Here is a 10,048-nt window from a genome sequence, read left to right on the forward strand (position 1 = left end):
TCTGGCATGTCAGAGCCAGCCTCGGGATTGCAGAGCAGCCGTCTTGTAGAACTACAAAGACAAGGATCCTCTGGAGAATGTCATCGGGCAACTGTAGATATGAAACAAGATTTAATATAGAGTCATTGCAAGCCATTTCATCAACATTAAAGTGATTATGAACACATACCTGCAAAATGTCAGTGGCCACAGCCCCATCCTGTGAAACCCTTAACATCTTTGCTGGGATTGTAGGTACCTTTTTTTAAAAAAAAAAGGAAAACAAAGAAAAACACAGTTTAAGAAAAAGCTGCATATTACATAATACATGCTACTTTCAATACTTTTTACTGAAATATTACCAAAGTGCTGCATCTCCTTTTCCTAAGGACACGAAAAACAGGCGGCAGACTTCCATCCCCCATCTTCCTGCCTTCCTGTGTAAAATGCGCAAATCTTCGACCATGTCTGTAATTGACATTGACCAAATATGTTCATCATGCTTTCCCACTTTGACAGTACTATCTATTAATGTTCTACTTTTCATTTCACAAACCATACCCCTCGAGCAAAACCTTGCACCACCAACTCCTCAGATATGGCATGTCAGACTAAAGATAAGAACAGTTGTAATGTGATTCACCACAATTAACATTAAACATCTTTGTCAACACCAAGACTGCACTTACGGTGGTGAAATCAAAGGCTGCCTCCACAGTTATGTACCAGGTATACTGTAAATGTCATTTGTATGAGCATAAATTTACCAAGATGAATAAAAATGGACAATGGATGTTGTGTGGACATCACTAAACATCCTAAAAATGAGCTTGGCAACCCACCATAACCATAAATAATCCACAGTCAATCCCGTAATGTTGTAGGGGTAGCCCCTGTTTGAAGAAAGAAAGAACACCCATTATGAAGAATTTACAATGACTATCAACCTTATACAATGTTCTTGTGCATTTTCATTGCAAATGATTATTACCTCAACATCCAGGCCTGACTGTTCTTCCCATGGCCCAGGCATGAGCTTTTGTGCAACAGCCCTGATAAAAATCAAGACAGTGTTACAAAGGATACTTACAATTCAGCTGGGGAACACAAACCGTTTCAAAAATGCAGAATACAATTCAGAAATTGGTTGAACATGAAATGCCAACAATGCTTACATCCTCTGAACGTGAGGTACTTTAACTATGAAGTTTATCCAAGCAGCCTTGACAAGTCAAAGGAACGCGACTGCCGAGAGTAGATGTATATAAACGTGGGCAAGTCAGAAGAACACGACTGCCAAAAGTAATTGCATTAACACTAGAAGTGCCGTGACAGTCATTTTGACCGTTTTGAATTTTATATCTGCAATAATTTTGATCTTTGAAAGATCTAAGATCTAACTTTGAAAGTCAACTATCTGCTGACTTTTTAAATGAATATACAGACACTTTTAGGAAATGTTTTTCATATAAATTACACATAAGGCAAAAAAAAAATGAACATATACCTATTTCGGCCATAGACGGTCATATTGACCACACTGAATTTCGCGGTATTCATTTGTTACATTTCCCGCAAATTATTTTATATTAGCCTATTTTCTTTATTATATTAAAATAAAATGTTTTATAATTAAGATACTTTTAGTTATTAAATGTACAGTTTGGTGTTGTTTTTAAAAGATATACTAATACAATAAATGGTAAAAATGACCGCTTGTGGTAGGTCTAGTAGTTATGGAATTCTGTCACTTCTAGTGTTAATGTGGGCAAGTCAGGGGAACGTGACTGCCGAAATATATCATTGTGTAACCTCAATATATCTCTGTAGGCCTTGTTTCCAAAGCCTTGTTCCCACTGTGCAAACAGCGAATCAAGGAACAGTATTCCTCTTTTGCCTGGCATCATCACCTGAGAATAGTCTTGGCAATGAGTTAACCTTTCATGTGTAATATTCCAATAAGCTTTATAAAAATGTATCTTCATATGCTTCTTTTCCACATCAACAGTATAGCTTGAGAAACTTTCTTTGAAAGCATGCATTACTTACACATAGCAAAAAATGGCCTTGTATCCACAGTGGGAATATAAGTGCATCTTTCTCGGCGGAGTCGACCTTAAAAGAAAGCAAGTTATGCTGTTAATTCAAATCAGTTTAATTATTGCTGTCAACCCTCTACAATGCGATCAAATCACTCGCATATGCAAGTAAATATCACTCTGGGCGACTATTAAAAAATTTAAAATACTAGCCAATGGCGATTCTATTGCCAAGGTGTGCGTAGAGAGTTGGCTGTACAAATGGGTAGGTACTTACAGGAAGACTGCCTAGAGGGTCACAACTCAAGGGTGGGAGCCATGTTGGGGGGATGTGGAGGTCCATAATAAAGACCTTTTTCCCCTAAAGAAAGACAGCTGACTTTGTTGTACTGCACAGAGCTCACATAGGTCCCTCTAAAATATATGTTAATACATGTGTATACATACCTGTAACTCAACCATCTCCTTAACAAGCCTCAGACAAGCATTTCCCACCTGTTCACATGATTTAATGTTTTTTTTTTTTACTGTATTTACAATTAAAATATATTGAGTACTTTAACATTCCAACAAAGTCTTTCACCCACCATTGAGTCCATTTCCCTGTTTAGACCTAAAGATAACAGGTTCTCTCTGGTCAAACATGTAGGGCCATCCTTAATCATAATTTCATTGGCAGGCCTACCCTCATCCAGAACATAGCTGACCTACAAGAAAGACAAATTAAAAGTAGCATTAAATAATAATAATAATAATATCAACAAAATCCTTTAATTACTTCAATGGAAGAAGAAGAAATTAAATTCTGTCAAATAAGCTATGCATTTATGTACCAGCTGTTCCTGGAGGGGATGATCTCCTCCAGCTGACCACATTGTTCTACAGGGCCTGAGGTTGCTGATGGCAGTAAGTGTTGCACAATGCTGCCCACAATGGTGCGAAGGGCCAACATCTACAAGAAAAATGAAACAGTTACTCTTATTAATGCTAATATACATTAATCTCACTGCATTTGATCTGACAGTAGCATTCACCTATCCCCAACATTAAACTCCTCCCAGTTAGTAGTAGGCATTAGTTATTTCAACTCATATTCATAGTGCTCACTTTGTGTTTGTGCTTCATCAGTGGGTGGTTGTGCAGCTATGCTTTCAGTTGACCTTGGCTCGGCTGGAGTGAGTTGAGATCCTTAAAGTACAACAATATTTGATGTTATGAACCAATTAAATGACTAGAATATGCATTTCAGTGAAGTTTTTAACTTTTAGACAAAACAAACAATTACGTCACATGGGTCAAGATTAATTACATGACTGACTTTGTATGATCATTGATGTTAAAGCAATTTACTTGTTGCTGAAGATGCCTGAGCCACCACAGTTGTGCTTCGTCGTTTTGATGCATCACCTATGACAGCTTGTCCCAAAGTAGACAAGGTGATGGTGTTTAGAAGTTCAAGCCGACATCCAGAGTTTAACTGCCTCTCCAGAAGTGCTCTATTTGTGGAGGTGTTAGGACGATGGATAACACTTCTCATAAGAAATGCATGGGTTGATGGAGTCATGTTATTGAAGAAGTAGTTGCTTTTACGCATTTTGGCAAAGAACTGCTCAGCAACTTGGCTATTCAACCACCCTTTCAGCTCAGGGACAAGTTGGATCCTGCATAGTATGTCCTGTGGATCTGTGGCATTCTGCTCATGGAAGCGGTCATATAAGACATAGTGCTCAGATGATCCAGTGACTGGATGAGCATTATCCTCCCCACAGTGCACACTTTCATGTAGCCATGGCAGTGATACCAGCAATTTTCCATCCCTGGCTGCCTTCACATTCTCTTCTGTGGGATCAGACAGTCTGCCCTCAAAAGGCTGGAAAGGCAGTGAATGAGGAACCCGCAAATTGGTGTGTGTCGCCAAACCTCTTGCGAAATCATAAACACAGGCATTTGGAAAGTGCTTCCAGGAGAGTAACAGGTCTGCAAAGTCCCTGGGACTTTCAGCACGTAGATTAAATTTGATGCTGTATACAATGCCATGTGGGCAAAGTATTACAGACCATCCAACTGAAATTAAAGATTCAAAAGATTGTATAGTGTGTAATTTACAACAACTTAATATCATAGTTTCCAGAGCGACACAAACTTACCAGATGCACCCCATATGCTTTGGAAGACCTTGTCATATGTTTGTCTGCTCTTCATGTTCTCCTTCAGTCTTGTTATGAGATCAAGGCGGGAGCCCTTGGTGTCGATGTTGCAGGCTTTGCACAATTTTCTCACAACTCCAACCTGATAATACAGGTGAAACTTGAAAAAGTAGAATATCATGCAAAAGTTATAATTTTGATGATTATGGCTTACGGCTTATGAAAACCCCAAATTCAAAATCTCAGAAAATTTGAATATTACATGAAATCAATAAAAAACCTTTTAATTTGAATTACTAAAATACATGAACTTTTGCACGATATTCTAATTTTTCGAGTTTCACCTGTACTTATGACAAACTGTAAAAAGAACATTTACTGGACACTTTCTTACCCCTCAAACCCAGAGAGCTTCATCACATGGCAACATCACCTTTTGTTTTGCCAACTCATCAATCAGATGGTCCTCAGTAACACTGCTCAGCTGTGCTTCAGTTGAAGAGGGGCATGTTCTCACTTTTTTGAACTCTGTGTTAAGAACAGTGCCACTTCGACGTGTTTCACTCCCAATCCAAGGTGCCCAGTGTTCGTAGCTTGGACTGACAGTGAAAGGGTTGTTTGCACTGCCTACAAAATGTGATGCATTATTTGTAATCCAAATTGTGTTTACAATGTAGAATCTGATGAAATGTAGTAATCACCACAACTCACTTTGGAAAAAACCATGACTTATCGTCGCAAGATGAACAGAATTCCAAAAACTCTCAATGTCATGTTCTCCGTTGAAGTCATCAGGGGGTGCTTTGAGGTCACTGACTGTAATGAATCACACCATTAGGCAAAAGCAACACTTCTGCACTGAAAACAAACACACAAAATAATCACAATGTCACTTACCTGCCAGCTTGAAAACCCCTTTCCTGTGTAAATCCATGACTACCACAGGTGAATAAAATCCACAGTTGATACAGGAGTAAGTGTACTCTGTGTCGCACAAAGCCTCAAAGTGGCAATAGGCGTGAAATATGACATTCCTGGGTGGAAACTTCTCTCCTCTTAACCCCTCCAATGAATCCACAACTCTTGACACAGACACATGGTTCTAAAGTGTGGAGCAAACATAAATAAGTCTGAGATTAGACAGAGACATGTTCTTGTTGCTTAAGGATAGAAACTTAAAAATAAAAATAAATAAAAACCATGTAATGTTCCATATAGCCCATAGTCAAGTAATCTGAAGGAGAAAAGATTAATACTCCCAGTAACATTTTCTCTGAGAAACAGACAAAGTTCAAGGGTGAGAAAAATATGGTTATCAAAGTTGTGAAGACCATCTTTCCACTCCTGGTACCTATACACCATGTTGCACTGTGGACATATCCTATGGTATGTTGAAATGTCTGTAAAACACAAATCACATTGATATCAACCCATCACAATACTAGCCATCACTGATCACAATTGCTCTTTACATTAGATATGCTTCTCGGACTTACTTTCTATCAAGCCCATCATGCTGACAATCCTAGCTTTTTTGGTAACGAGTACAGCCTCTGCAAGTGCAGGATGTCCAAGGCATAACTGGCACGCTGTCTCAAGAGGAAAGAACTGCTTTGGGTATTCAATCTTCATTCTTGGTGTTGTAACTTCTTTTGGAAGTGCTTCTGGAATTTTTTTATCTTTGAAAATGTACTGCACACTTCTCTTTATACCAGTGGTGTCCAGGAGACTGCAACCCTCTGAGCTTGGTGTTGTGGGCACCTCTGACTTGAAGAGGTCTCTTTGGGTTTGAAAAAGATGCCACTTTGAGATGTATATGTGTGGACAAGATGTCCGTGGCTTTGTTCAGGGACAATGCCAGGTGTTCCTTTGAATGTTATAGGTGACCATTATCCTTCCAAGTCGGCTAAAACTATGAATGTCTGGCTCATGGATCGACGGGCATATTTGTGATGGAGACCCACCAAAGTCCACAGGCACACAAAGAGGAACATGCGCTGCACAAGCAGCCTTTTGCCTCTTCACACATATAGCTGCTTTTGCCTCTCCAAAAAATTTTACTGCAGTCATATCCCTCAGGACGTCTTCTCCGAGAAATGTCTCTGCAGCTATCTCACTACAGTAGTCTACAGAGCGAATGTGAGAGCACAAACTATAGCTTAATCCACTCCGCTGAGCCAACATCTGATACTGCACACATTCCTCTAGCTCACATCTAACTTGATGTATTGTTCCCCAAGTTTTCCTCTGGACATGGACTGGCACAGAAAACCCATGTCCAGTTTTTTGCACGGAAAATATGCCATTTGTCTCATCGACAATAACACTCTGCAGATGACAGGCCTAAGTGATGTCATGAGACAAATCAGCATGTCTCCTCAAGAGGTGTGTGGTATAATTCTTCTTGAGGAGACTAAGATTGCAATGAGGACACCTGACAGACTTCCCATAAACCTCTGCTGCACCCTGCACCGGTTGCCGTGCATACAAGTGGTCTTGTGATGGCTCGGCTGATGGAGTGGCAGGAGGCGGGTAAGGCTCGGCTGATGGAGTGGCACGAGGCGGGTAAGGCTCGGCTGATGGAGTGGCACGAGGCGGGTAAGGCTCGGCTGATGGAGTGGCGCGAGGCGGGTAAGGCTCGGCTGATGGAGTGGCACGAGGCGGGTAAGGCTGATGGAGTGGCACGAGCCGGGTAAGGCTGCATAGACTGTGAGGTCAGTTGATTATAACATAAGACCAAATACCTTTCCATGTCCACTCTTCTTATAACTGTCCTTGAACAGTGGGGGCAGTGGTAATGCCCCACAGCACGGCATGGTAATCTGCATCTATTTAAAATTTGCCCTGAAACAAAAAGGTAAAACAACAAAAAGACTTTTAGGGTGGCAACATACCTTCAAAATGTAAAGGTTGCTGCATCCTTCAAGCTAATGAAAGTCGCCTAGCTCTGAAAGTGAGTGAGAAAACGAGAATGAAAACAGTCGGGGAAGTCACCTGTGGGAGAAAAAAAAACGTTTTAACTGAAAATGCATAACGTTAAATTCTCTTCACATTTACACTTCTCAATACAATCAAACAATCACCACTAAACAGAATTAAACAATAAATATAAACATACCTGCCACACACCAACACTAAAATGTTATCTATATGTGGTCTCGGGCCATTAAATAATGCTCAAAATGGAGATTTGCGTTCGTGCATCTCTTAACTAAAAAAATGTCAAACATTTAAATTAACAAGCAATCAATATAATACTCACATCTGCACACTCTACATACATTATATTTAAAAAAATCATTAGAATTAATACCTGAATAGAAGGGGAGAAAATCGCTGATGTTTCCCCACAGCGAAGTATGGAATGTAAAAACCCCGCGAATTTACTCCGCCCCGCCCCCACGAAGTGGAGGTGACGTATTTCCTGTTTGAGAGTGGAGCTCCAATCGCCCACAGTCTGCAGCCAGACCCTTCTCACTAACGGAAGTGACAGCCAATAGGAGAGAAGACGGGAGAGCTCACGTGATCCTTTCTCTCTCTCTCAGCTCCTGCAGTAACGGAAAGGTGGATGAAAGGCTAATTCTTGCTGTTAGAAATTTTCCAGTGCTCTATATGTCTCTTCCCACGTACAAGGACATTTTTAAGAAAAATACTGCGTGGAAAGGTGTATCTGAGATCGTGGGGATTTTATGGACCCAGACAGACCGGCATTTGCATTTTCGCCGCAGATAAACAGCCGCTATGGCAAACAGCACGCCTTGTTTCTCATTCATCTTTGATATAAAGCATTTTATGTACTGATTCCATTTATATTTAGTCTTTTCCCTCCAAAATCTTTGTATTTAGTGGCAAGAAAAGAGATTCGCTGTCAGCAGCAATGGAGTGGCATCCGTGAATGTCATTTATAAACGTTACTAGGCAACCAGTAGTGGGAACACCCACTAGCGACTTCACCGCCAGCCACTGGCGACTTGCAGCGACAAAGTCGCTGGCAGTGTGTACGCACCTTTAGCTACCGTGAGGTAAGGGTTACCAAGCACTGAAGCGGGCCGAGGCGAAACAAAACAAAACACAACAACGGGTAAGACTTTTAAACAGTACAGCATTTTTGATTGGATAGGAACTTGGTGGATGTATTACACGCCAATGGAGCAGCACAGTAGCTGAATCCTGGCAAAGGCGATATAGGCAGGCGCCCTGGGCGGCGACGCTCTCTGAGGCGGCAGGACAGGGGTATCTGATCGATCGCCCCCGCACAGAGCTCGCAAGAAAGATCACGATGGGAGAAATTATGCCACCTCGCACCTGATTTGCGATGGGTGAAAGATGCCCCGAACCATCCCACCCCGCCATATATATACTTGAAATGTGCACTGGGAGAGATAATTAAAGAGGCACCCTCCTTAGCTAGTAAGCTCTTGTGCATATTACCAAAATAAACTATTTGCACATGATATATTGATACATTTTGTATATATATATATATATATATATATATATATATATATAAATATTCAGATAATTAAAATGCATTACATTCTTGTGGCGGAAGAGTTAATCATTGATAAACACAAACATATTTTTTTAACAAAATTAATCGCACTGAATTAACGCATTAAATCGACAGCCCATACATATATATATATATATATATATATATATATATATATATATATATATATATACACTCACCTAAAGGATTATTAGGAACACCTGTTCAATTTCTCATTAATGCAATTATCTAATCAACCAATCACATGGCAGTTGCTTCAATGCATTTAAGGGTGTGGTCCTGGTCAAGACAATCTCCTGAACTCCAAACTGAATGTCAGAATGGGAAAGAAAGGTGATTTAAGCAATTTTGAGCGTGGCATGGTTGTTGGTGCCAGACGGACCGGTCTGAGTATTTCACAATCTGCTCAGTTACTGGGATTTTCACGCACAACCATTTCTAGGGTTTACAAAGAATGGTGTGAAAAGGAAAAACATCCAGTATCGCGGCAGTCCTGTGGGCTGAAAATGCCTTGTTGATGCTAGAGGTCAGAGGAGAATGGGCCGACTGATTCAAGCTGATAGAAGAGCAACTTTGCCTGAAATAACCACTCGTTACAACCGAGGTATGCAGCAAAGCATTTGTGAAGCCACAACACACACAACCTTGAAGCGGATGGGCTACAACAGCAGAAGACCCCACTGGGTACCACTCATCTCCATTACAAATAGGAAAAAGAGGTTACAATTTGCAAGAGCTCACCAAAATTGGACAGTTGAAGACTGGACAAATTTTGCCTGGTCTGATGAGTCTCGATTTCTGTTGAGACATTCAGATGGTAGAGTCAGAATTTGGCGTAAACAGAATGAGAACATGGATCCATCATGCCTTGTTACCACTGTGCAGGCTGGTGGTGGTGGTGTAATGGTGTGGGGGATGTTTTCTTGGCACACTTTAGGCCCCTTAGTGCCAATTGGGCATCGTTTAAATGCCACGGCCTACCTGAGCATTGTTTCTGACCATGTCCATCCCTTTATGGCCACCATGTACCCATCCTCTGATGGCTACTTCCAGCAGGATAATGCACTATGTCACAAAGCTCGAATCATTTCAAATTGGTTTCTTGAACATGACAATGAGTTCACTGTTCTAAAATGGCCCCCACAGTCACCAGATCTCAACCCAATAGAGCATCTTTGGGATGTGGTGGAACGGGAGCTTCGTGCCCTGGATGTGCATCCCACAAATCTCCATCTACTGCAAGATGCTATCCTATCAATATGGACCAACATTTCTAAAGAATGCTTTCAGCACCTTGTTGAATAAATGCCACGTAGAATTAAGGCAGTTCTGAAGGCGAAAGGGGGTCAAACACAGTATTAGTATGGTGT

The 10,048-nt window shown here is 40.8% G+C and overlaps 1 protein-coding gene across 3 annotated transcripts; it reads right to left on the reverse strand.

Moving 5' to 3' along the window:
- Nucleotides 1-200: 200 nt before the first annotated feature.
- Nucleotides 201-5,138, reverse strand: LOC127651920 (HMG domain-containing protein 3-like). Of its 3 annotated transcripts, XM_052137985.1 has the most exons (15): nucleotides 5,063-5,138; nucleotides 4,877-4,981; nucleotides 4,599-4,792; nucleotides 4,166-4,307; nucleotides 3,369-4,082; nucleotides 3,126-3,206; nucleotides 2,852-2,970; nucleotides 2,606-2,725; nucleotides 2,466-2,513; nucleotides 2,296-2,379; nucleotides 2,029-2,094; nucleotides 971-1,031; nucleotides 822-872; nucleotides 541-590; nucleotides 430-447 (listed from the first exon to the last, which is right to left on the reverse strand). In XM_052137985.1, the coding sequence occupies exons 1-12, from the start codon at nucleotides 5,097-5,099 to the stop codon at nucleotides 972-974; spliced, it is 1,770 nt and encodes a 589-aa protein (XP_051993945.1). In that variant the 5' UTR covers nucleotides 5,100-5,138; the 3' UTR covers nucleotides 430-447; nucleotides 541-590; nucleotides 822-872; nucleotide 971. The 3 variants fall into 3 exon arrangements, with proteins under 3 accessions (XP_051993943.1, XP_051993944.1, XP_051993945.1); XM_052137983.1 differs by adding an exon at nucleotides 201-238 and having other exon boundaries at nucleotides 342-872; XM_052137984.1 differs by having other exon boundaries at nucleotides 402-447; nucleotides 541-872.
- Nucleotides 5,139-10,048: the final 4,910 nt, after the last annotated feature.

The sequence above is a fragment of the Xyrauchen texanus genome, chromosome 11, assembly GCF_025860055.1.
Source record: "Xyrauchen texanus isolate HMW12.3.18 chromosome 11, RBS_HiC_50CHRs, whole genome shotgun sequence".
NCBI classification, from domain to species: Eukaryota; Metazoa; Chordata; class Actinopteri; order Cypriniformes; family Catostomidae; genus Xyrauchen; species Xyrauchen texanus.

What these genes read in the sequence shown, in the direction of transcription:
- LOC127651920 (XM_052137983.1), bottom strand. Translation starts at nt 5,099, where the DNA reads ATGGATTTACACAGGAAAGGGGTTTTCAAGCTGGCAG. An exon ending in AGGGGTTTTCAAGCTGGCAG is followed by an intron (nt 4,982 to 5,062) that starts GTAAGTGACATT and finishes GATTCATTACAG; the next exon opens with TCAGTGACCTCAAAGCACCC. An exon ending in ATGAGTTGGCAAAACAAAAG is followed by an intron (nt 4,308 to 4,598) that starts GTGATGTTGCCA and finishes CTGTATTATCAG; the next exon opens with GTTGGAGTTGTGAGAAAATT.